This window comes from Aegilops tauschii, chromosome 3 (genome assembly GCF_002575655.3).
Source record: "Aegilops tauschii subsp. strangulata cultivar AL8/78 chromosome 3, Aet v6.0, whole genome shotgun sequence".
NCBI classification, from domain to species: Eukaryota; Viridiplantae; Streptophyta; class Magnoliopsida; order Poales; family Poaceae; genus Aegilops; species Aegilops tauschii.
The window spans coordinates 569,591,360-569,618,797 of record NC_053037.3 but is presented as its reverse complement, the minus strand read 5'-3'; the positions used below and the strand labels follow the sequence as shown (position 1 = coordinate 569,618,797).

The window sequence follows — 27,438 nt, the reverse complement described above, 5'->3', positions numbered from 1 at the left end:
CCGAAGACCACAAACAACTCACGTCCGAGTTCATCGCTTACAGACTCTCCAACTCAATATCCACACTTCCAACAATGAGCGTCCAACATGTCATTGACCTTGTGAAAGCCATCTTTCATTACAAGGTGAAATACGGCAAGGCATGGAAGGCGAAGCAAGCCGCATTTAAGATGTTGTATGGTACATGGGAGGAAGCATACAACCGAATCCCTAGGTTGTTGTTAGCCATGGCCGCGACAAACCCGGGCATGGTTCATGTGGTTGAGCCTCATGGGCACCAAACAACGGTTCATGAAGGAAGGAAAGTCAGAGTATTTGGCCGTGCTTTTTGGGCGTTCGAGCAATGTGTGAGGGCTTTCGAACATTGTAGGCCGGTCATCGCAATTGATGGCACGTTCTTGACCGGACAATACAAGGGCACCTTGTTGGTTGCGATAGCAAGTGATGCCAATAACCGGGTGTTGCCATTGGCATTTGCTTTGGTTGAGGTGGAAAACAATGACAACTGGGAGTGGTTTCTGCATCTTTTGAGGACGAAGGTGCTACCCGCTCAGAGGGAAATTTGTGTCATATCGGAACGGAATCAAGGAATTCTTAACGCCGTGGAGATTGACATTCCCGGGCATGCTCCGTTGCACCATCGATGGTGCATGAGGCACTTTTGTTTGAACTTCTATAGGGCATGTGGCCTTAAGGAGTTGGCCGATGATCTTCAAGATTGTTGTCTCGCTTTCTCCGATAAGCGCTTCGCCACTTTGTACAACAAATTGCTCGCACACAAAAAACTTGATCCCGGGGGTCAAGATTTTCTCAATAGGCACATTCAATACCGGAACAAGTGGGCACGTGCTTTTGATGAAGATGGCCGGAGATACGGTCAAATGACAAGCAATATGGCCGAATGCTTCAATAGGGTGCTCAAAGGTGCACGTGGATTACCCGTGACGGCAATAGTTCAATACACATTTGACAAGATGAATGCGTACTTTGTAAAGTACTCGATGGAAACCGATGCACAGATAACGGGTGAGAACCCACGGAAGTACAAGTACAAGTTCCCACCCAAAGTTGATGAATGGTTGGTATTTCAATCACGGAAGGCGGACTCAGAAGAAGCTATATTATATGACAACGAAGAGTGGAAGTACGAAGTGAAAGAGCCAGGAGGAACCACAAACGATGGCCGGCAACATGGAGGTCGGGCTTTCAAGGTGTCGTTAACACAATGTGATTGCACTTGCGGGAGGCCATTGTTGCTTCATCTCCCATGCTCACATTTGTATGCCGCCGGTCGCGTTAGGAATGTGGACATCAATCACCCATGCACCGTGAGGGAGTCGGAGTTCTCAATCATGACGGTCAAGAAAACATGGGCTCCCCGATTTCAAGCTAGGCGCTGCACAGGTCTGTAGCTATCCAGAGAGCAACAAAAGGTATGGCAAGTTACAGGCCTGTGCAGCGCCTAGCTTGGAGGCGCCACACTGTACAGTGCAGCACCTGCGAGCTAGGCATTGCACTGTAGAGTGTGGAGCCTCCAAGCTAGGCGCTGCACAGGTCTGTAGCTATCCAGAGAGCAACAGAAGGTATGGCAAGTTATAGACCTGTGCAGCGCCTAGCTTGGAGGCGCCACACTGTACAGTGCATCGCCTGCGAGCTAGGCGTTGCAATGCAGAGTGCGGCGCCTCCAAGCTAGGCGCTGCACAAACACTTAGCGAATTTTTTGCCTCAAACTGGAGGCATACCTTCTGTGGCTCTCTGGATAGCTACAGACCTGTGCAGCGCCTAGCTCGGGGGCGCCACACTATACGGTGCAACGCCTAGCTCGCAGGCGCTGCACTGTAGAGTGTGGCGCCTCCAAGCTAGGCGCTGCACAGGTCTGTAGCTATCCAGAGAGCAACAGAAGGTATGGCAAGTTACAGACCTGTGCAGCGCCTAGCTTGGAGGCGCTATACTATACAGTGCAGCGCCTGCGAGCTAGGCGTTGCACCGTATAGTGTGGCGCCCCCGAGCTAGGCGCTGCACAAACACTTAGCAAATTTTTTGCCTCAAACTGGAGGCCTACCTTCTGTGCCTCCTCCCCCCCTCTACTGGGTCATTTTCAGCCACAGTTCAACAATTCATATAAGAAACATTAAGGTTCAAAAAGGGTTCACCACAGACATCATTTCTTACAAAGGACCATCACAATAAGTTCCAGTTTAACATAAAGCTACCACCACTCCAAGTTCATCGACATAAAAAATTCCACATTACAGGTACGACTGCTCCAAGTTCAACGACATAACAAATTCCACTCTAAGTTCAACATTATAAAAAAATGACGATGACTAGTGCTTTCCACGCTTGCTGGCTCCTCCCCCCTCTTGACGCTTATCTTCTTCACCTTCCTAGGAAGAGGAACCCGCTCCGGCTCCGGCTCCGGCTCCGATTCGACATCGTCATCCAAATAGTCATCCAAAGCCGCCATCCGCGAGGTGCCGACCGTCCTTTTGCCTCTTTGGCCTCTTTGGGTGAAGTCTTCAGGTGTGTACTTGTTGATTCCCTTCCTAGGCTTCAACTCGTATGCAGACCGAGCCTGGTACGTCCCCAGGGTCATATCATCAGCAACCTATGCATCAACAAAAGATATGGAAAGTCCGTGTGTGAGGATATAGTTAGCAATGCATCAACAAATGGATATATATCGTCATGACATACCTCTTCGGTGACCACACCCACATCCTCATCCTCGAAAGGTTCACCATGGCTCTGCCCCGAAGCAGGATCTGATGGTGTCGCCGACCTAGACCGTTCTGGTGATACATACTCGGGGTCACGACAACCAAAAAGGTTTGATAGCCGCCTTAACTTTTGGCCCTGGCGCTGCAACATGTACAAGTGAATGAGACATGGAACGTACCAACAAATGTTAAGTGCTAGTTTGAAGGAGATGTGAACCTTAATGAATGCTCGAAGTGCACCTTCCCCATCGCTTTTGCCAGCCGGGGTTGTTTCCAGAATAGTCTCGGTCTCATCAGCTGCTTTCTTGATCTGGGCACGCTATGAACAGAAACGGTATCAAAGTGTTAGGCAAGCGAAGATGTGAATAGTGCGAATGGAAAAGCAAAAAGGGCTAACCACAAAGTTCATCATTGGAGCTGAAGGGATCACTGAGTTGCCTTTCCTGACTAATGCGTTGTACTGGTGCTGGGCTACCTCATCAAAAACGGTGGGTTCTTCCAGAATCTCCTCAGCATACGCCGGCTGGCATACCTCCACGCGGGTACTTGCAAGAAACCATGTGAGATAGTTGTTGAACGCGATCGGGCAGCGCTCACGAAGCTGGGCTCGTTTTCCAGCCCTTGCTTGCTCCACACTAAGAGCGAACTGCACGACATACTTCCTGTGATGGTTGGCCCAATCCTTGATCTTCTGCTGCTTTTTCCTATCCAACCTGCAAGTTAGAAACAGAATATTAGCATCATCGAAACCGTCGAGAAGCTGCTAAGTGCTCAAGGTTAATTATATCTTACGCGTGTAGCAACTTGTCCGTGTCCTCCCACTCCGGCGGGTGTGGCTGGAACAAACCAAACTGGCGGAACACCCGATGTGGCAGGTGAAGCTCAACCGCCCAGTTGCATATCAGTGGGCACCGCATATGCCAGAGATCCCTATCCCTAATGCACATCGGATTCAGCCGGAACTCTATAGGGTTACCAAAACTCTCTCCTTTTCCATACGGCTCCCATTCCACCTGCAAATGGGATTGAATGCAAAATTGATATCGAGTTACGATACAAGCATGATAATCACTTATGCAATGTCGGTTCACCTGCTCAGGCGTGATCGCGTCCAGCTCGCTCTTGTACAACTTGTACATTACCGAGGGATCATCCGTCGTCTCATTTAACACATCACACTTGTAAGCCCAAGTGGGGAGCCGTAGTGGGTCATCTTTATCGTCCCAATCCTCGTACTTCACGGTCTTCGGTCGTCCAACCGGCAAACGCTCCCAGCTCCATATGGAAAGTGCGAGCAGACAACCACCAATACCTCCAGTGTGCCTACAACAGGCTTCGTCCAACTGCACATAAAAGAGAACATGGTCAAATTTGCCGCAAGAGCACATTGATAATGTATCAATGAAGTGAAAAGGAAACAACTTCATACCTGTCGATACAAGTAAGCTAGTGTCGCCGAACCCCAACTCCATTTGCTATCGAAGACGGTCAACGCCTTCAGCCACATCCATGGAGCATTCTTGCCTGTGCCATCAGCAAACATTGTCCTGGATATCACGTACCACATGTAGACACGAGCATATGTCTTCACCATGTCCTCATTAGCATCATCAAGGCAATGACAGAAGTTCGATGATATCCACGTGAAAGTAGCGCCCGCTGCGACTCTTTCCTTCTTCTTATCTTCTGCTTCTGGTTCCCGAGGCTCCGGAGGAACCATACCGATAAGGGCTTGCATCTGCGCGCGCCACCCATCAGAATCGGTTTTCATACATAAAGGATTGCCATCGATAGGAAGACCGCTGATCATAGCAATATCCTGCAGTGTCACGGTCATCTCCCCGGTGCGAAGATGGAAAGTGTGTGTCTCCGGCCTCCAATGATCAATAAGCGCGGTGAGTGCTGCAGCATTGTTGGGTGGCGTCGACCGGCGGACCAACTGAATGAAAGGGAGAAGTCCTTCCTCCCTTACATACGATGTGTACCGCTCATCATAGCGCATCCCTCCAAGGCTGATCCCCTGAGACCGAAGCTTCAGAGGTGCAAGCTCCTACAAACAAACAAATCATAACATTACATATGGGGCATTTGTGTTTGAAAAAAAATACGAAATTCATAACACCGACCACTTTTAGTATTACCCGCTGCTGCACCGACATAGCGTACGACCGGTGTTGTTTGTCCCAATGATCATCGAGAAGCCAAACCATCCTAACAATTTCAACAAAGCATTCTTGTCAACACGATTATCTTTTCAATTCAAAAAAACTAAAGTAGGCCTACTACATGCAAGATTCAAAGCATATGTATCCAAAGCATTTTTCTCAATACGAGTATAATTTCAGTACAAATAAACTAAACTAGGCCTACTTCATACAAATAACTTTTCCATAGAAATAACATGTCAATCTATGTATCCAAACTATATAAATAACATGTCAACCTATCTATCCAAACCACATTCTAATCTAACAAGGGTTCCCCAAATCTAATATATGCAAGATTCAAACAAAAGTTCCCCAAATCTAATACATGCAAGATTCAAACAAGGGTTCCCCAAATCTTCAAAATATCATATTTTCTATGGATAGAAAGAAGGGGATCGGAGGAGAGTACCTTCTACGATGGATTGGTGAAGAAATGCACAGACCAAATCGTCGGATCGGAAGGATTTGGGAGAGGGGATTGAGAGGGGGAGTGGATAGGGCCGCCGCCCTGTTTGTTCTGTAACTGGCAATGGGGTGGGTGGGGGAGGAGAGGGCTGGCGCGGTTGCAGATAAGTCACAATGCAGCGCCTAGCGGCTAGGCGCTGCACATTACATGTGCGGCGCCTAGCTCGGAGGCGTTGCACTGCTGGGTGCGGGCCCATGGGCTGCCACGGTGAACAGAGGTGCAACGCCCCAGAGCTAGGCGCTGCACCGTAGGGTGTGGCGCCGGCGTGGCGGGCGCTACACAAAAGGGTCAGGGGTGTGAAATAGTTTCGCACCCAGTTCATTCTGTGAATTGATTTCGTTTCGAGGTCAAAATTGTCAAATTTGCCGTCTAATAGCTAGTCCATGAGCAAAGCACTTGCATAATAGGGCATAAATGCGCTGCACTCAGTATGACCCCTTTTTTTCCATTTTATTTTATTTTGGTAATTTTGTAAGAATATATGTAAACTGTAATCACAGTGATAAAAGTAGAACTAAAATATTTGTGTGTTATAAATAATACACACACAAATAAATAAATATTTTTAAAAAAACTTGTTCATGTAATTTCAAAAAATATTCACATATTATTTTAGAAATATTCATATAATTAAATAATATTTATAATTTATTGAAAATTTCTATAATGTTGAATAGTGGAGCATATTTAATAAATGTCCGTAGTATTTTATAAATATTAATGTAATTTTAAGATTTTTATATATTGGAATAAAAAGTGAATAAATCTTAAGTTTTGACTAATTTTTGAAAATGTTATTATTTTGTAAAGTTTTTTAAGTTATGAAAAATAAAATTGGAAATAAAAATAAATTGAAAATGGAAAATACGAAAATAGATCAGAAGAAAAATTATATGTGAGAAAATACTGAAGAAAAAAGACCACAAACGGAGAACCGGAACCAAAAATATCACAGAGAAAAACAAACGGAAAGGCATAACGCGCTCACTCGTGATATGGGCTGGGCCATTATTTGAGTCGCGTGCCTATTTGCCGCTCGCAAGACAAATGGGCCAGTTTAGTTGGAAAGGCCTATGACCGTGTCCGATTCTTACACTAAGCTGTGCCCGTGCGTTCATAAATTTAGACGCGCAAGTGCCTCGATTGCACGGACTCTTTCATCAGCCGCCGCTGTGCTCCGCATACAGATTCGTCGGTTGCAATGGCAGCAGTAGTGCAACCGTGGCCGCACGCCGCGGCGGCCACGGAGACCCTCGTCCGTTTCCATGGCGATAGCACCATGCACGTCCACGACAAGCCGCACGACCACCCGTGCTCCGTGCGCCTCCACGGCCACCTGATCCTGTCCCACGGGTCGCGCAGGGTCGACGCCAAGGGGCTCGACCACAGGCTCGAGATCGCCGACCCCGCCGTCCTCGAGAGCGACGAGGCCTGCAGCGATCTCATCCACGAGATGCTCGCCGACGCGCCGGCGACGGCCGGGTACGACCTCGCCGCGGACAACTGGACGTATTTTTCCCCTGCCCCCACACCCTTGGACATAGCCATGGCGATCGTTAGGCGCTTTCGCGAGGAGATCGAGAAGAAGGGCGCCGCCACGGGTTTCGAGTTCGACATCGCGCTGCCCAAACTCTGCGTAACCTTGGTCTACAGCGAGCCCAAGGCGCTGCTCCTCGCGTGCAAAGAAGAAGCCTCCGCAAAGACCGAGTCTGCCCGGACTCCGGCGACCGGCCGAAAGCGCCGCCGTGAGTCCAACGAGCCGTGCGCCATCTGCTTGGCGGAAGTGGATACTCGCGACGAGGAGACCGTCACGCTGCCGTGCTCCCATGCCTTCCACTGTGGGTGCATCCTCACGTGGTTCCACCGGGCGTGTACGTGCCCAACCTGCCGCCTTGACATTATGGAGTGCTTCAGTTTTGTCAGATCGCCGTCGTCCGAGCAGTTCACGGATGACGTAGACGAAGATGAGCAATGGCTATTTGTAGACGAAGCTTCCAATTCTGAGTGGAGAGATGAATTCTTAGATCCGATAGATGGATTCAGGGATGACGTAGACGAAGATGAGCCAGAGATCGATGAACCATTGCTACCGTGCTTCTACTACCCAGATGATGTAGACGAAGCTTCCAATTCCGAGGGTAGAGATGAATTCGTCGACCCGATAGTTTTCTCAGATCCCGAATTGTTTGAAGGTGAAGACTTTTTCGCAGATTGTGAAGCCCAAAGTGAGCCGCTCATGTAGATTGTTGCCGAAAATAAGAATTTGTAGATACTATAGCCCTGGATCAGCTGAGCACACCATGATCGACATGGACTAGACGTGAACATTTCACGAAATTTCGGTGGAGCAATTCATCATTTGTATATTCAACAACTGGGTGTGGTAGCCCAAGGATAAGCAACGCATATGCCATATCAGATACGGAAGATAGCCAGGTTTAGGGCCAAATTTTAGTGGGTGAATTCTTATATCGAACAACATTTGTCTTTTGTGCAGGTAATATAAGAATTTTAATGGATGCATGCATTACCGACCACCCCTTCATGCTGATATATGATTAATCTAGAGATGATGCCCAGTGCGTTGTTGTAGTATTTTTTTTTTGCGAAATTATTTTAAGGATATCTGGTTGTACTATTAAATATGCCCGTGCGTTTGCAACGGGAGACAAGAACATTATGTGCTAACCAAATAAGTATGACTCAATATCAAAAAGTCACTTTGGTGGACGGGTGCATCGGAGCCCTATATTTTGAATAGTGTCACAATGGTATTTTTGAAGTTTCAGAAATTCCAAAAATAATTCCACATGTTCATATGGATGTACGTTACACATGTGCAAGTTTTGATGATGAGATAAGTAACCATGTGAGTTACACACAAATCACAAAACCGTGATTTTGGAAAGATGAACAGTGCATGTATTATTCACTATTTAGAAATGGCCATTTTGTCATTTTCGTACAGCTCACATGTTTACTTATTTCATCACCAAACTTTACACATGTTTAATATTGATCCATATGATCAGGTAAAATTCTTTTCAGGAGTTTTTGAAATTTTAAATGTGATTTTTAAACTATTGAAAATAACGTCCTCCAATGCACCCATGTCCGAAAATCCACTCTCGACTCAATACCTGATATATGAGCGTACTCTATTTTAACAGGGTGGCTCACCATGTCGCCACTTACTTTTTTTCTCACCCTCGCCGATGATGGTCGCGATGTCCACGTGATCACAATGCATTCGACGTGCTAAATCCCAAGACTACGAGCTTGCCGGTGCATGCCACACATGTCATTATTGCGCAAGAAAATGTTTAATACTATAAAAACAAATGTCATCGACCACGAACTACTCCCAATACCAAGACATATAAAGACTTTTGAAAAACTAATCAAATTGTAGACATAAAAGGATTTTGAATCGAGGAACAATTTTTTGAATTAACAATTTTTTTTTGAAATTTTGGATTTGCTCAAAAATATTATGATCATTAGTTTTGTTTACAAACATTGTTTAAATGCATGAATAGTTTTCATGTTCATCAACATTTTTTGATTGAGCAAACATCTTTTGAATCGATGAACTATTTTTAAAATTGGGGAACAAGTTTAATTAATTAATTTATTTTTGTGAACATTTTCTAAAATTTCATGGACATTTTTTTTTCAGATTCCCAAACATGTTTTGAATACACGATCATTTTTTCAAAATGGCGAACATGATTTTATTTCCTGAACATTTTTTTTCCAAATCGTGATTTTTTTAATAATTTTTGAACAGTTTTGCAAAACCACCAACATTTTTTTGAATCTACAAGAATTTTATGATTTCCCAAGCATTTTTTGAATTCACATATGTCAAACATTTTTTTAAACTCACAACTTTTAAAATTTGAAAATCCTGAATTAATTTAAAGAAGGAAGAAAACAGAATGAGAAAAGAAAAGAGAAAAAACAAAATGAAAAAAACAGGGGAGTGAAGCCCTGCACATTGGCCGGCCCATGAGCGCATACATGGGGAGGACATGCATGACAAAAGGGAGTTAAACAGTGCAGAAGATGGGGATGGAACCCTGGTCTCCTCGCTACGGGAGCCATATGTTAGCTAGTCTGCTGCTTATGGATCTGTGGCTCATATCTGTCTCACCTTTATAAAACAATGAAGCACGATGGTGATTTTGGATCCGAAAAATCGAATTGTTTTCTTCACTTATGGATGACATAGTGGGTAATTTATAACAACTTCAGGGGTTTTTTTTTGGACAGACCACCAGACACTAGTAGGAAAAGGGGCTTTTACCCCGGTTTGTAAGGGCCTTTTGTCCCAGTTTTCGAACCGGGACTAAAGGGTCGTTACTAAAGCCCTAACCCTTTAGTCCCGGTTCTTACACGAACCGGGACAGAAGGTCCTCCACATGGCCGCTGCTGCCAGCCCAGGCAGGGGGCACCAACCGGGACCAATAGGCAGGGCCTTTTGTCCCGGTTGGTGTCACCAACTGGGACCAATAGGCATCCACACGTCAGCATTTCAGGGGCTGGGATTTTTGTTTTTTTTGAAAGGGGGGGGGGGGGTGGGGGTTTTGGGGGGTTAATTTAGGTGTTTCATATATTGTGTTAGCTAGGTAATTAATAGAGAGAAGTGTCCTCTCTTATCTCCGTGCTTGGTCGACGCTACGTACTATATACGTATGGAGAGGACTAGACACGCTAGCTAGTAAGCAAATGAAGGAAACAGAAGATCGTCATGAACATATGCATACAGAGAGAAGTGATATCGACCACCTCTCCTTCTTCGAGAGATTGGTCGAACAACAAGTTCTCGTATATCTATCTGACACTACCGGCTACATATATACAATAATTATCTCTTACAATATAATCTCCTAATTAAATTGTAAGAACACAGGGTCCACATAGTATTCTCCATTTTCAGCGATCACGTGGTCAAGGAAGAATGCCGCCAATTCCTCTTGAATTGCTCGCATACGATCTTATGCTATGAGTTCATCCCGCATCCGAAACATCTAATTTGAAGAAGGGGGTCAATACATATATATATATATATATATATATATATATATATATATATATATATATATATATATATATATATATATATATATATATATGAATAAATGAAACTCGACACAAATGATGGTAATAAAATAAAATTGTGAATATTATTGCTTACGCACTTCATATTGTTCGTCAGAGTAGCCCCGCTCACAGGTCGTGTGGCGGATAGACTCGCAAACGTAGTATCCACAGAAATCATTCCCTTGTTCCTGCCACAACCACTTTACAAGAAATAGAGGTCAATCTAACTGATAAGCAAGCATGCTAAACGGTATTGATGAAACTAGCGTTTGAATCACTAGGAGATGTGCGGAATATGCTACTATAGTACTTATTTTCGGGTGTCTACATTGCAGCTTCTTCGGCAGTCCCGGAGCTTTTGTGGTGAATTTTCTCCAAACCCTGCCAGACAAAGAAAACAATTACTTGATATCAGGAAATGAACAAAGTTGCTGATATGGTGGATAATGATCGATTTAACTTACTTCTCGAGCATTTGAGTCATGTCCGCATAGTCCTTGGGATCTTTTCGTCTCGAGTCTAAGACGGTTACTACTCCTTGCTCAAGCTTAATCTCTAGGAGAATATAGTGGAAGCTGCGCATGCATGCATAAGTCATCAATTACATTACCATAACCTGGACTAATAAGGGAAACCGAATATGCACAAGACAGTAACACTCACTTGAAGAGTTAAGGAAAGAGTATTATATCTTTGTTTTGATTTAATACCAACGATCGTAGCAAGTTGGCCTCGGCTTCTTTGGCATGTTTTTCAACCGTATATGCATCTATGAGATTTGTGTTAATGAACCCAATATCACCGATTTGTCTTTTCTTCAATTCGCCGATCTTCAATCTGCATAATATAGTGAGGATAATTATAAATACATGCAATGAAAGAGCTGACCTATATAGAGAGACTTAGTGACAGAAGTAGTACTACTTACAGAAAGTAGCAAGTGATCATTGATTTATCGAGGGCCTTTTGATTGAAAAACTGGAAGAACTCCTCAAATGGAACATTCAGCAGTTCAATTCCAACGAGGTCATGCTCCGGTTTAACTCTCAGCGTCAAAGTATTCATCCCATCAGACTCTCTGCAGGTTTTCATGTACCAATCATGTAATCTTCGCATCATCGTTGTTAGAGATCTTTCATCTTTGACGAGAGGCTTCCTGTAATGGTATTTGTGTTCGTCCACCTCCATGATTTCATAATGTACATCGTCGAGCAGGTAAATGTCTTTGCAATAATGCGCTCATAGTTGCCTTTCGGCGGAGACTTTGGTGGTTTTGTCAGGGCATCCAGAGTGCGCTTCGCTTTCACCAGATCTACCTTCTCCTCCGGAGGTGGATGTTTCTTTGCTTTCACCCCTTCAAAGAAGTTCTTCACTTCGGCTCGCATGATCTTCGTGTTCTCCTCCTCGGTCCTCTCGTATGGTAACTTCTCTGGAGTCTTCAGAGAAGGACCGAATCTGTATTGCCTCCTGCCTCTGGTAGCTGTACTGCTAGACGCCGGCAGAGCAGATGGAGCGGCTGCGGCTGTCTTCTTTCCTTGCTTACGAGGCGGAGGAGAAGGACTTCAACGCGCCGGAGCAGCCGGAGCGGCGGCGGGTCTCTTCCGCCCTTGCTGACGAGGCGGAGAAGGAGGAGGTTGGCTGCTCTGGCACGCCGACGTGGGCGGAGAAGGAGGTGGAGTGCCGCCACGCGCCGGAGAAGGAGGCTGATGAGTGCCCTGATCACTCATCGTCGGAGGAGGCGGAGGAGGAGGCGGAGTGCCGCCACGCGCCGAAGAAGGAGGCTGAGTGCCCTGATCACTCGCCGGAGGAGGAGGCAGCGGCGGAGTGCCCTTACTCGCCGGAGGCGTCCAGTTCGGAAGGTTAATGAGCTCCTTCCGCCATAGGCACGGAATCTTCAGAGCTAAACCCAGCTGAGTCTCCCCTTCACCGGTAGGGTGGTCAAGCTGGAGGTCCTCAAATCCCTCCGTTATTTCATCCACCATCACCCTAGCATATCCTTCTGGAATCGGCCGGCAGTGGTAGGTTGCGCCGGGTCCAGGAGGTAAAACAGAGCCAACAGCCGCCTTGGCTTTGATGTTCTGCCATTCCGCCATAAGGTGGCAATGTTGAGACTCCGTGATAGCATCCACGGGGTAGCTAGCAGGAGCCGTCAAGACATGCTCCGGCTGAAGCAGCTCGGTGGAAGCCATGCTGCTTTTCTGCTGAGATGGCGGGGTAGCTTCGGGGGTAGTTTCGGCATGTCGATTGCCGTCTCGTTCCTCTAGCGCTTGAACCCTTTCGTGCAGCTTCTGAATTTGGGTCTGCTCCATTTTTTTCCTCCTCTCCTGGCTTTTGTAACCGCCTGCGTCCGGAAAACCAGCCTTCCACGGAATGGAGCCTGGCGTGCCTCGTGTCCGTCCAGGGTGCTCAGGATTCCCGAGGGCCATTGTGAGCTCGTCGTTCTCTCTGTCTGGAACGAACGTCCCTTCCTGCGCTGCATCGATATATTGCTGAATCTTCTTGACTGGTATTCTCAAAAGCTCGTTCGTCCAAACGCACCTCCCTGATATGGGGTCTAAGGTTCCGCCAGCCCTGAAGAACCAAGTCCAGCAACGGTCTGTCCAGTTCATTGTCTGTGGTTCGATCCCTTTTTCAAGTAGATCATTCTCAGCCTTGGCCCACTTAGGCCGGGCTTTGAGGTAGCCACCTGACCCCGTGCGATGGTGAAGCTTCTTCTTCGCAACATTCTTCTTGTTTGTCGCTGACATCTTCTTACTCTTTTCCGATGTCTTGTGGGCCACAAATGCGGGCCGGTGATCTCTGATCTTCTCATACCGGCCGATGAATTCTGGTGTCTCTTCTTTGTCGACAAACATTTTCAGCTCATTCTTCCACCTCCTGAATAGGTCTGCCATCTTCTTAAGAGCTTGAGACTTGATTAATTGCTCTTTAACTGGCTTCTCCGGATCCTCCTCTGGCGGTAGGGTGAAATTTGCCTTCAGCTCAGTCCAAAGATCATATTTCTGCATATCATTGACATAAGACACCTCAGGGTCTTCCTTCTTAGGCTTATACCATTGCTGGATGCTGATCGGGATCTTCTCCCTAACTAGAACCCCGCACTGAGCAGCAAATGCATCCTTTGTCCGGATGGGTTCAACCGGTTGGCCGTCGCGCGCGATTGCTGTGATCTCAAACCTTTCATCTGAGCGCAACTTTCTCTTCGGGCCTCGTCTCTTTACCGAAGTTGTGCTTGATTCGGAGGGCTAGAAAAAAGAAGAAAGACGAGTGTTAATTAATATGTGTACATACGAAAACAATGAATGCATCAATTAGCTAGTCAACACAGGCTTAACTAATATATTTACCTGGCCGGACTCTGTTCGGTCACCGGAGCCGTCACCACGGGCTCCTTCTTGCACCAGCATTGGGTCACCGGAGCCATCATAATCATGTCTTTCCTCCTCCACTCTTCAATCACCGTAGCCTGCTTCTTCACCCTGTTCTTCCAGACCATCATTGTCGTTAAGATACGACAAGATATCACCTCCGGCTAAGATTATGTCCCCCAACACCTCTTCTGCTTGCTCGTCTCGTCCGTGCTCCATTGTTTCTGCAAATATTACAACATGGCAATTATTACACAAACATGACAGCAGGTGGATATATTAGTGCAAACGTAGACCTAGCTTATTCCGGGTTTGGGGTGGCCTCGGCAAAGCTTCAAGGGTAGGGGCGCGGCGGGAGGGGGTAGGAGACTGACATCGTTTTTTTCTAGGGTTTGGGTGTCCTCGAGAGTTTTGGTCGAGCGAGAGGGCCGGGGGGTGCTCCCATGGTATAAGTTATCACGGTCGAGAGGGGGTATAAATATCGACCGTCCGTCATGTCGAAGTTATCTGGGAGGGAGTTATATATAACGACAACGACGACATACATACATGGGAAAATAATGCTATCGGGGAGGGGGTATATCGACCCCCCCCCACGTGTTGAAGTTATCGGGAGGGGGTTATATCGACAACGACGACATACGTACATGGGAAAATAATATTATCGGGGAGGGGGTATATCGACCCCCCCTCTTGTTGAAGTTATCGGGAGAGGGGTATATCGACGACGACAGACCCGATAAAACATAAGAAAACGAAGAAGAAATAAAAAGAGGAGAAGAAGAAAAGGAATAGAGGAGAAGATCGAAGAAAAAAAAGAAGAAAAAAAAGAGGAGAAGAAGAAAGGAATAGAGGAGAGAAGAAGAAAAAATAGAATTTTTATTCTATTTTTTCTTCTTCTCTTCTATTCCTTTCTTCTTCTCCTCAAGTTTTTCTTCTTTTTTCCTCTTCTTATTTATTTCTCCTCTTCTTCCTCTCCTCTTCTTCTCCTTTCTTCCTCTTCTTATTTTCCTTTTTCCTCTCATTCATAAAAAAATGTTCAAATAGAAAATTTCGAAAAAAAGTAAAGGTTTTGCCTAATGCATTGTTCATATTTCATCATGTTCTATGAACAAAAAAACATCATATTTCATCCACATCCATGCATACACCATATATGTGATCATCTATGAAAAAAACATCATATTCTATAAAAAACATTACATATATATATATGAACAAAAACAATTATGATAACAAGCATATATATAAAAAAACAAGCATATATATGAAAAAAACAAGCATATATATGAAAAAATGCTAGGGAGGGCGCCGGCCGGACCAAGGTGAGGAGAACCGCGGGGTCGGCGGCGAGGATGGCGACGGGGCAGTGCGCGCGCGCTCGGGGTAGGAGGCGACGACGGCGAAGGGCGGGGCAGGGCGACGGTGACGACGGGGACGGCCCGGGGCGGCGCGCGTCGGGGCAGGGGCGCGGCTGACGGCGAGGGCGCGGGCAACGGCGGGCGACGGCGAGGGCGCGGGCGACGGCGACGACGGGCACGGGCGACGGCGACAGGCGGCGTCGGGGCGGCGGGCGGCGTCGGGGCAGCCTGGCGGCATCGGCGGCGTCGGGGCGGCAGCTGCTAGGTGTGAGTGAAAATTTCCTAAGTGTGAACTTATATAGCAAAGCCTTTAGTCCCGGTTCGTGGCACCAACCGGGACTAAAGGTGGGCATTAGTCCCGGTTGGTGCCACCAAACGGGACCAAAGCCCTCTTTTCAGCAGCCCAAAGGGCGGGAAGCGGCGGCCTTTGGTCCCGGTTGGTGGCACCAACCGGGACTAAAGGGGGGCATTGGTCCCGGTTGGTGGCACGAACCGAGACCAAAGGGGGCATTGGTCCCAGTTCGTGCCACCAACCGGGACCAATGGCCTTACACAGCGGCGTGGTGGTGGGAGTTTAGTCCCACCTCGCTAGCTGAGAGAGAGCCGCACCTGTTTATAAGGTGCGGTGCGCCTGAGCTGTCGAGCTCCTCTCTAAAGCAGGCTTACGGGCCTAACCTCTCTATACATGCCTGTGGGCCTACTGGGCCTTCTGCGGGCCTGAATCCTGGCCCATGGATGGGTTTCTAGTCGTATTCAGGCCGTGGTTGCCCAGTAGGTGGCATAATTTTTATTTTTTGCCTGTTTTTTGTTTTCTTTTTTGCTTTATTTATTTTGTTTTGTTTCTACTTACAACAAAAAACTTATTTATTTTATTTTATTTTGTTTCTAATTACTTATTTATTTTACTTTATGATAATTCTTTTTGCTATTAAAGTTTCTAACAATAAAAGTTCTTTATGAAAATTATTTTTGCTTTCAATGATTTTGAACAGAAAATACTTCGATAATTTTAGTTGCATCAATTTTATATAATTTTAGTTTCAATAATACTAGAGGTTGCTTATAATGTTTTGAACAGAAAATACTTTGATAATTTTAGTTTCATAAATTTTATTTAAGTTATTAAAGTTTATTTTATTTTGTTTCTACTTATATATTTTATTAAAGTTTATATTATTTTGTTTCTAATTACTTATTTATTTTATTTGTTATTTTTCATGCACCATTTTTCATGCATTTACTGATTATTTTGAGCTATAAGACCCTAAAATTGAAAAGCATTTCAAATGAACTCTGAAAAGGTTGAAAGTTGGCATGGTATCATCATTTCATCCACATAGCATGTGCAAGAAAGTTGAGAGGGTTACGGCAAAAACTGGATGCACTTCGTGTATAAAACGGACAATCTCTTTCGAAGTATCAGGATTTCATACGGAAACTCGTCTGTTACAAAGGGATTTCATTTTTTAAAACTTATTTGAACTCCTGACTTTTTGTGTGTTCAAAATGCACCATTCAAAGCCACATCTCATCAATTTTCAACCCCTTCTGACTTCATTTGTTATTTTTCATGCACTTACTAATTATTTTGAGCTATAAGACCCTAAAATTGAAAAGCATTTCAAATGAACTCTAAAAAGGTTGAAAGTTGGCATGGTATCATCATTTCATCCACATAGCATGTGCAAGAAAGTTGAGAGGGTTACGGCAAAAAACTAGATGCACTTCGTGTACAAAACGGACAATGGTATCATACTCGTCTGTTAGAAAGTTGGCATGGTATCATCATAATAGTTGTGGGAGAAAGTCTTCACTTTTTCTTCGCTTGTGTCATTTGCTTATTGCGCCGTAACCATGGATAATCTTCATCGTTTATCAGGATGCTTGGGTCAGCCTTGACTTTGAAGGGAGGAATTTCATGAAACTTTTCATAATCTTCAGACATGTCTGTCTTGCCCTCCACTCCCACAATGTCCCTTTTTCCTGAAAGAACTATGTGGCGCTTTGGCTCATCGTATGATGTATTCGCTTCCTTATCTTTTCTTTTTCTCGGTCTGGTAGACATGTCCTTCACATAGATAACCTGTGCCACATCATTGGCTAGGACGAACGGTTCGTCAGTGTACCCAAGATTGTTCAGATCCACTGTTGTCATTCCGTACTGTGGGTCTACCTGTACCCCGCCTTCTGACAGATTGACCCATTTGCACTTAAACAAAGGGACCTTAAAATCATGTCCGTAGTCAAGTTCCCATATGTCCATTATGTAACCATAATATGTGTCCTTTCCCCTCTCGGTTGCTGCATCAAAGCGGACACCGCTGTTAAGGTTGGTGCTCTTTTGATCTTGGGCGATCGTGTAAAATGTATTCCCATTTATCTCTTATCCTTTGTAAGTCAATACAGTCGAAGATGGTCCCCTGGACAACGAGTACAACTCATCACAAACAGTGGTGTCACCTCTGAGACTTGTTTCCAACCAACTGCTGAAAGTCCTGATGTGTTCACATGTAATCCAGTCGTCACACTGCTCCGGGTGTTTGGAGCGCAAACTGTTCTTGTGTTCATCGACATACGGGGTCACCAAGGTAGAGTTTTGTAGAACTGTATAGTGTGCTTGAGACCAAGAATATCCGTCCCTGCATATTATTGAGTCCCCTCCAAGCGTGCCTTTTCCAGTCAGTCTCCCCTCATACCGCGATTTAGTGAGACCTATCTTCTTAAGGCCAGGAATGAAGTCAACACAAAACCCAATGACATCCTCTGTTTGATGGCCCATGGAGATGCTTCCTTCTGGCCTAGCACGGTTACAGACATATTTCTTTAGGACTCCCATGAACCTCTCGAAGGGGAACATATTGTGTAGAAATACGGGCCCCAGAATGACAATCTCGTCGACTAGATGAACTAGGACGTGCGTCATGATATTGAAGAAGGATGGTGGGAACACCAGCTCGAAACTGACAAGACATTGCGCCACATCACTCCTTAGCCTTGGTATGATTTCTGGATCGATCACCTTCTGAGAGATTGCATTGAGGAATGCACATAGCTTCACAATGGCTAATCAGACGTTTTCCGGTAGAAGCCCCCTCAATGCAACCGGAAGCAGTTGCGTCATAATCACGTGGAGGTCATGAGACTTTAGGTTCTGGAACTTTTTCTCTAGCATATTTATTATTCCCTTTATATTCGACGAGAAGCCAGTCGGGACCTTCATACTGAGCAGGCAATCAAAGAAGATTTCTTTCTCTTCTTTTGTAAGAGCGTAGCTGGCAGGACCTTCATACTGCTTCGGAGGCATGCCGTCTTTTTCGTGCAAACGTTGCAGGTCCTCCCGTGCCTCAGGTGTATCTTTTGTCTTCCCATACACGCCCAAGAAGCCTAGCAGGTTCACGCAAAGGTTCTTCGTCACGTGCATCACGTCGATTGAAGAGCGGACCTCTAGCTCTTTCCAGTAGGGTAGGTCCCAAAATATAGATTCCTTCTTCCACATGGGTGCGTGTCCCTCAGCGTCATTCGGAACAGCTAGTCCGCCGGGACCCTTTCCAAAGATTACGTGTAAATCATTGACCATAGCAAGTACGTGATCACCGGTACGCATGGCGGGCTTCTTCCGGTGATCTGCCTCGCCTTTGAAATGCTTGCCTTTCTTTCGACATTGATGGTTGGTCGGAAGAAATCGACGATGGCCCAGGTACACATTCTTCCTGCATTTGTACAGGTATATACTTTCAGTGTCATAAAAACAGTGCGTGCATGCGTGGTATCCCTTGTTTGTCTGTCCTGAAAGGTTACTGAGAGTGGGCCAATCGTTGATGGTTACAAACAGCAACGCGTGCAGGTTAAATTCCTCCTGTTTGTGCTCATCCCACGTATGTACACCGTTTCCATTCCACAGCTGTAAAAGTTCTTCAACTAATGTCCTTAGGTACACATCAATGTCGTTGCCGGGTTGCTTAGGGCCTTGGATGAGAACTGGCATCATAATGAACTTCCGCTTCATGCACATCCAAGGAGGAAGGTTATACATACATAGAGTCACGGGCCAGGTGCTGTGATTGCTGCTCTGCTCCCTGAAAGGATTAATGCCATCCGCGCTTAAACCAAACCATACGTTCCTTGGGTCAGCTGCAAACTCAGCCCAGTACTTTCTCTCGATTTTTCTCCACTGCGACCCGTCAGCGGGTGCTCTCAACTTCCCATCCTTCTTACGGTCCTCACTGTGCCATCGCATCAACTTGGCATGCTCTTCGTTTTTGAACAGACGTTTCAACCGTGGTATTATAGGAGCATACCACATCACCTTCGCAGGAACCCTCTTCCTGGGGGCTCGCCGTCAACATCACCAGGGTCATCTCGTCTGATCTTATACCGCAATGCACCGCATACCGGGCATGCGTTCAGATCCTTGTACGCACCGCAGTAGAGGATGCAGTCATTAGGGCATGCATGTATCTTCTACACCTCCAATCCTAGAGGGCATACGACCTTCTTTGCTGCGTATGTACTGTCGGGCAATTCGTTATCCTTTGGAAGCTTCTTCTTCAATATTTTCAATAGCTTCTCAAATCCTTTGTCAGGCACAACATTCTCTGCTTTCCATTGCAGCAATTCCAGTACGGTACCGAGCTCTATGTTGCCACCTTCGCAATTGGGGTACAACCCTTTTTTGTGATCCTCTAACATGCGATCGAACTTCAGCTTCTCCTTTTGACTTTCGCATTGCGTCCTTGCATCGACAATGACCCGGTGGAGATCATCATCATCGGGCACTGGTTCCTCTTGATCTTCAGCAGCTTCCCCCCTTGCAGCATCATTGGGCACATCGTCTGGTTCCTCTTGATCTTCAGCAGCTTCCCCCGTTGCAGCATCACCGTATTCAGGGGGCACAGAGTTGTCATTGTCCTCTTCTTCTTTGCCGTCTTCCATCATAACCCCTATTTCTCCGTGCCTCGTCCAAACATTATAGTGTGGCATGAAACCCTTGTAAAGCAGGTGGGTGTGAAGGATTTTTCGGTCAGAGTAAGACTTCGTATTCCCACATATAGGGCATGGACAACACATAAAACCATTCTGCTTGTTTGCCTCAGCCACTTCGAGAAAATCATGCACGCCCTTAATGTACTCGGAGGTGTGTCTGTCACCGTACATCCATTGCCGGTTCATCTCCGTGCATTATATATAATTAAGTGTGTCAAAAACCATTACAAAACATCATGAATAGATAATTAAGTGACCAAATTAATAGAAGTTCATCATCACATTAAAACCAAAGTACATACATAGTTCTCATCTAACAACATATATATAGCTCTCCAGAGCATCTAATTAATTAAACCATACATTGAAACTATGTAAAACATTTCAATGCGAAAACAAATGCGATCATAATTGCAACCAAGGTAACAATTGATCCAACGGCATAATGATACCAAGCCTCAGTATGAATGGCATATTTTCTAATCTTTCTAATCTTCAAGCGCATTGCATCCATCTTGATCTTGTGATCATCGACGACATCCGCAACATGCAACTCCAATATCATCTTCTCCTCCTCAATTTTTATTATTTTTTCCTTCAAGTAATTGTTTTCTTCTTCAACTAAATTTAACCTCTCGACAATAGGGTCGGTTAGAATTTCCGGTTCAACCACCTCCTAGATAAATAAAATCTATGTCACATTGGTCGGCATATTTGTCATAAACAATAAATGAACCAAATAGTTATAAAAAGATAATATATACCACATCCGAATCGCAGACAGGACGAGGGTCGACGGGGGCGGATACCAAAACCATCGCACTATGTAATAAGAAGGAATAATAAAAGTAACAAAATTAGACAAGTATCTATCTAAAGTAAGAATTTTTTTCTTTCAGAAAGAAGATAAGAACAAGAGGCTCACCACGGTGGTGCTGGCTACGAGATCGGCGCGGGCGATCGACGGCGGTGAAGACGGGGACGGGACGTGACGGACCGCTAAGCCTAGACAAATCTCGGTGAAAATGGAGCTCGGAGGTCGAGTTTCGAGAGGAGAAAGATTAACTACTGTGGCTCAGATATTTCATCGAACACCTCATGTGCATAGGAGGTGAGCTAGAGCACCCAAATGCCCTCCCCTCGCCGGCCAGAAAAAACAGAGCACTGTGGAGTGCTCTGCTGTGGCGATGGGGTATATATAGGGAACTCATTGGTCCCGGTTCGTGGCACCAACCGGGACCAACTCATTAGTCCCGGTTCGTGGCACCAACCGGGACTAAAGGCCTTTGGTCCCGGTTGGTGCCACGACCCGGGACCAATGCCCCCCTTTAGTCCCGGTTGTTGGCACCAACCGGGACCAAAGGCCTTGTGCTGCCCCGCATCAAAAGTTTAGTCCCACCTCGCTAGTTGAGAGAGCTCGAGAGTGGTTTAGAAGCGCTGCTGCGCCCACCCTCTCGAGCTCCTCTCAACTGCAGGCTTTCGGGCCTAACCGTTCTCTTTGCCTGTGGGGCCTACTGGGCCTTCTGCGGGCCTGAATCCTGGCCCATGGATGGGTTTCTAGTCGTATTCAGGCCGTGGTGGCCCAGTAGGTGGCATAATTTTTTTCCTCTGTTTTTTGTTTTCTCTTTTGCTTTATTTATTTTGTTTTGTTTCTACTTACAACAAAAAACTTATTTATTTTATTTCTAATTACTCATGTATTTTACTTTAATTATTTTATTTTTATTTATTTTACTGCTGCTATTTTTATTTATTTTACTGCTGCTATTTTTATTTAATTTATTAAGGTTTATTTATTTTAGTTACTATAGTTTATTTTATTTTATTTTATTAAGGTTTATTTATTTTATTAAGGTTTATTTATTTTATTTACTATAAAAAAATGAACATAGATGCGCCTATAGAGAAAATTCAACTTAAATTCATAATAAATTTCTATGAAATTCAAAGAAATTTACTGTGAATTTAGGTCAAATTCCGTGTATAAGGACATCTATTTTCACTTTGAGAGGAGCTCAACAAGGCAGAGAGGGACGGGCTTATAAACTGGTGTGAGCACCCTTCGGTTGGCGAGGTGGGACTAAACACTGACCGCAACTAGGACCAGCCCTTTAGTCCTGGTTTGTGGTATGAACCGGGACTAAAGGGTGAGCCTCTGGTCCCGGTTCAAGCCACCAACCGGGATCAATGGTGGTGGGCCAGGAGCGAGGCCCGTTGGTCCCAGTTTGTCCCACCAACCGGGACCAAAGGGGCCGGACGAACCGGGACCAATGCCCCACGAGGCCCGGCAGGCCCCTGGCCACACGAACCGGGACCAATGCTCACATTAGTCCCGGTTCGTGACTGAACCGGGACTAATGTGAATATTGCCCTGTGACCAAAGCCCAGTTTTCTACTAGTGAGAAGCGATAGACGCTTTATTATTAGGTAAAGATGAAACATCAGTATTTGGAATCAGAATATGATAATTAAAACTAAAAATAGATCTGTGCAAAAAAAACTAAAACTAAAACTAAGTATACTTTATTATATTTTATCATTGTATAATTGTAGAATCTTTATTAAATATGAGTAGAATGCATGATGCATGTTAAGGTGTGTCTTTCCCACGCATGATGGTATGGTGAGTTGTCATTGTTGAATGTGGAGAGAAGCACATGTTAAGGTGGTTTTTTTCACGAACGATGACCTGGTAAGTTGGCATAGTTGCATTTGTTAAAAAAATAGAGTTAGCTCAGATCAATTACTCATATTTAGGTATATAACATTACGTATACATATACATGAGTCATGAAAATCTTCTAAAACACCTATACCCTACCCTGTTGTACTACATATGGACCTGAGGGAAAGAAGGAAAATAACATGAAAAGAAATCATGCCGAATGAGACTTTCCCTAAGGTTGACACCATGCATGAGCACAACATGGTAGCTAGATATGGACCCCTTTGTAATCCTTGAGGGAGAGAAAAGACATCTCGATGAAGTCAATCAAGTGGTCCCCTCAAACCTCCAACCCCGGCACGGGCGGCATAAATCCATCATCGAAAATGATCCTTGCACTCAGAGCTTCCCTGAAAGCTCCTTCAACAACCAGAGAAACTCAAATCATTTGTTCTTGACCGCTCACATGTTCTCTCTAGCTAGCCCCCCCCCGCGTGAAGTTGAGTGGGTCTCATACATGTAGTTGTAGCTAGGTTATGATCACTAGAACTTGTTGGTTTACTTCTGAACTCGACCTACGATTCAACAGAACCAATAGAGAAAGAAAACCAAAAACTAAATAAAAAAGAAAACCCCAATAGAAACCATGGAAAAAATGAGACAAAGAAGCTAGAATGGAAAAGCAGAACCATAGCATCACGTCCTTATGGCTAAAAAGAACCACAATTGTTGCTAGGTTAGAAGAAACGACCATTTTACGGCTTTTTGTCCGCCCAAAAGTTTGGCCCAATGCATTCTCTTTGCAAATATCACTCATCGGCAGCTTAGCATGTTTTGATGCTGAATCCAATAGGTGGCCCCTCCTTTTTCGCCAACTTCGCCACATGGAAACATCTAGCGTCCGAGGGAGCAAACAACCATTCCACCATTGAGCCGTCGGTTCGCTCTCCAAGGCCAATCCAAGTATCGTCCTAGTCGTCTTGCATGTGAAGGCAAAGCAACAAACACGAGTGCGGCCACCCACGACTCTGCCTCGGTGTCTACCTGACACCAAAGGCGTCGGCACGCGCGCGGTGGTAGCTATTGCATCTGACTGGACCCTCGGCCCTGCCAACATGTCCACCACACCTACTTCTCTAGCTTAAGCTGAGTCGCTAGTAAGCAATGATCAAATGTAATTGTCTGATCTAGAAAATGATATAGTTTCTGAAATAAAGCTTCTGATCTTACTTTGTTTGATCTAGCAATTGATGCATTTGATTGTACATGCTATCAAAAAGTGAGTATATAAGTCCATATGCCCGTGTTATGCCCCTATTTATTGAGTGCATATTCATTGAACCTTGGATGTATTCATATGTCTGAATATTATTGCCATTGATCGAGTCACTCTCTGCATATTTTTCCATGTCTCACTGTACAAAGCTGCTAGTTAGCACTTAGTAGTAGACTATAAGAAGTAGTAGCCAGATCACTATGAAGGAGTTGGTTGCAAAAATGGTGGTCGTCCATGACTACTCACTCAGGATGGTGGAACATGAGTGGTTCAATATTGTGATGAAGTACTCGAACCCACTATATTAAGCCATTGGCAAGAAGGCAATAAGAGTTGAGTGCTTGACCATTTTCAAGAAAGAGAAGGAAATCCTGAAGGCAGCCTTGAAGAATGTGAATCACATTATTATCACTACCGATATGTGGACAGGTAACCAATGTAGTGGAACACTATATAGATAAACATTCGAGAATACAGACTCATGTGTTCGCCATCGTGCAGTTATATCCCCCTCACAACGGAAGCATCATTGCTGTTGCGTTGTTTGTTTGTGTGACAGAATGGAAGATACAAAACATTATAATGTACATCACACTAGACCATGCATCAAACAATGATGCGGTTGTTGAAGATTTGAAGGCAATGTTTTCTGTTCGAAGAGGGACATACTTTGAAGGCAAATATTTTCATGTCCGGTGTTGTGCTCACATTGTCAACTTTAGGGCAGGATGGGACAATATGTATGAACACCTTTGTAATGAATCGAACGGATACAATGGAATACTTCAAGAAATCCCCTGCCCGGTTGCAAAAGTTTGTTGAGATTTACAGAAGTTTAGGCCTTGAAATTGGATGGGATTTTATGCTAGTTGTTTGCACAAGGTGGAGTTCTACTTACAAGATGCTGAAAACTGGCCGACCATATAGGCAAGCTTGGCTTATTATGCTAAGTCGGATGACAACTACAAGTGGAAGCCTACAAACAAAGAATGGGAGGCGTTTTAGCTTATTGAGCCATTGTTATTTGCTTTTGCTAGAGTGACTATGGACTTTTCAGGTAAATCATATCCCACCACAAACATATTTTATCCCCGCATTGTGAGTATCAAAATTGCTTTGAGAAAAGCTATGGTTCATAAGGATAAAAACTTATAGTGTTATGGTTCATGATATGATGGACAAGTTTAACAAATATTGGGAAGAACCAAATAGTGTCATGGTTCTTGCCACCTTTCTGGATCCAAGGTACAAGATGTAGTATGTGGAGTGGTGCTTTGGGCAGATCTATGATGGGGATAAGGCCGAAACTGAGTTGTCTGATTTCAAGAAAGATTTGGACAAGTTGTATGAGAAAATTGATTCCCAAAAGAGGCAAGCTGAACCTCAATGCAAGTATACTTACTTGCATTACAAGTACCCCAATGCACTACAAAAAAAGACACTTCCGTGATGATACGTGTTTGTCATAGTAGGTCGCATTTTTTGTCATGCATGTACATCCATGACAAATTTATGACAGAATCAAGATAGTCATACCTGAGCTGTCGTAGAAGTGTTCCATGACATTACCAAAACTATCATCACGGAAGTGTCCACTTCCATGACGATAAATCGCGCGTCACAGAAGTGCTTTCGTCAAGGGTGACGGACACGTGGCATCCACCGTAACGGAACGCCGTTTAGCTATCGGGTCCGGTTTTGGATCCGATAACCCGTTAATAGCCCCGACCAATGGGGATTTTCCATGTGTAAAATCATCATTGGCTGGAGGAAACACATGTCGGCTCACCGTTGGGACAGATGTCATCCACTCATTGGACCCAAAGCGCCTATGGTACGTCGACACATGGCACGGCCCAACAGAGGCCCATATAGGTTAAAAAGGCCGGCCCAGTCAAAGGCCCGTAGTACTTACTCAGGTACTAGTGGGCCAGCCCAATAACGGCCTGCTTAATAAAGGCCCATTTACGGCCCGAAGCCAGATCTGGCCCGTTAATTGTTCGCCGAATATTTGGGCCCATTTATGGCCCGAAGCCAGATCTGGCCCGTTAATTGTTCGTTGAATATTTGGGCCCCATTATAGCCTAATGACTTTCCGCCTGTTAGAGGCCCGATGTAGACATGGGCCCATTTCAGCCCGGTGTGACTTTCGGCCTGGGAATGGCCCGTGCTGCCCATGGGCCATATATGGTCCGACGGGACATCGGGCCCACTAACGGCCCGTGATAAAGGTGGCAACAGTTAAGCCCAACGTGACTTTGGGCCTCTTAAAGGCCTGTCGCATAATTCGGCCCGTTGATGTCTGTACTAAGCTTTCGGCCTCTTAAAGGCCCATGATATCAGTGGGCCAACTAAGGCCCGAGATATGTTTCGGCTTGGTAACTGCTCGTGATATAACTAGGCCCAAAAAGGCTCGGTTTACATTTCAGCCTGCTGAAGGACCGACGATGACTAGTGAAAATTGAGGCCCAATATGCATTTTGGCCTGCTAAAGGCCCATGGTTTCATCTGGGCCATAACAGGCCAGTACAATATTCAGCCTGTTAATGGCCCAACGCTACCTGGGCCAAACTAAGCGCTGGGTCCACAAAAGGCCCAACTAAAATATAGGCCGGTGTAAGTTGTGGGCCTCGCGCAAAGTGTGAAGGCCCCAATCATTCGGGCCCAAGAATGATGCAGGCCGGCCCAATTGTGGCCCGCTCACCAGGCCCGTTAGAGGCGAATGTTTCGGCCCGGTCGACTACATCTGATTTTTTTTCAGATAGTGAATGATGGCAGTAACTAGTAGGAATTAAGAACAAACCTACTCTATACAATAAAGAAATTACGGCATAGTAACTAAGAATAAACCTACACTATACAATAAAGGATTTATGGTATATTACATCCACTGGGCATCGAAGTTCGCCACCAGTGATCATAAAGCGCAACGAAGAAGCAGATTACAAAAACCGGGCACCATTGCAGCGTAACAAAATAATACTGAACCGAGACCACTTCCAGGACAGTTCAAGAAAGGTTAGCCTTGCGCGGGAACTGTTGCGGAAGCTGTTGAGCAAGGCTGTGAGACCGGCCTAGCATGTCAGTCATAGCTTCCTGGTGTAGCTGTTTAGCGATGAGGTTCTCATTGGTGTTCTCCGCAATCTTTCTTAGAGATAGGACTTCAAGTCGAAGTTGAGTTGCAGAATGCGTTTCTGCTAGAACTTGGGACTGAAGAAGTCGAACTGATTCAGACAACGAATTCTGTGAGCTTGTCTGACTGCTAGTCTCAAGTAACTTGAACACT

General features: G+C 45.2%; 1 protein-coding gene across 1 annotated transcript; it reads right to left on the bottom strand.

The window, feature by feature from the left end:
* Positions 1 to 2,138: 2,138 nt before the first annotated feature.
* On the bottom strand, positions 2,139 to 3,704 carry LOC120976224 (uncharacterized). Its single transcript, XM_073495627.1, has 6 exons — positions 3,513 to 3,704; positions 3,118 to 3,433; positions 2,938 to 3,039; positions 2,698 to 2,862; positions 2,494 to 2,608; positions 2,139 to 2,167 (listed from the first exon to the last, which is right to left on the bottom strand). The coding sequence occupies exons 1-6, from the start codon at positions 3,665 to 3,667 to the stop codon at positions 2,139 to 2,141; spliced, it is 882 nt and encodes a 293-aa protein (XP_073351728.1). The 5' UTR covers positions 3,668 to 3,704.
* Between the last annotated feature and the right edge of the window lie 23,734 nt (positions 3,705 to 27,438).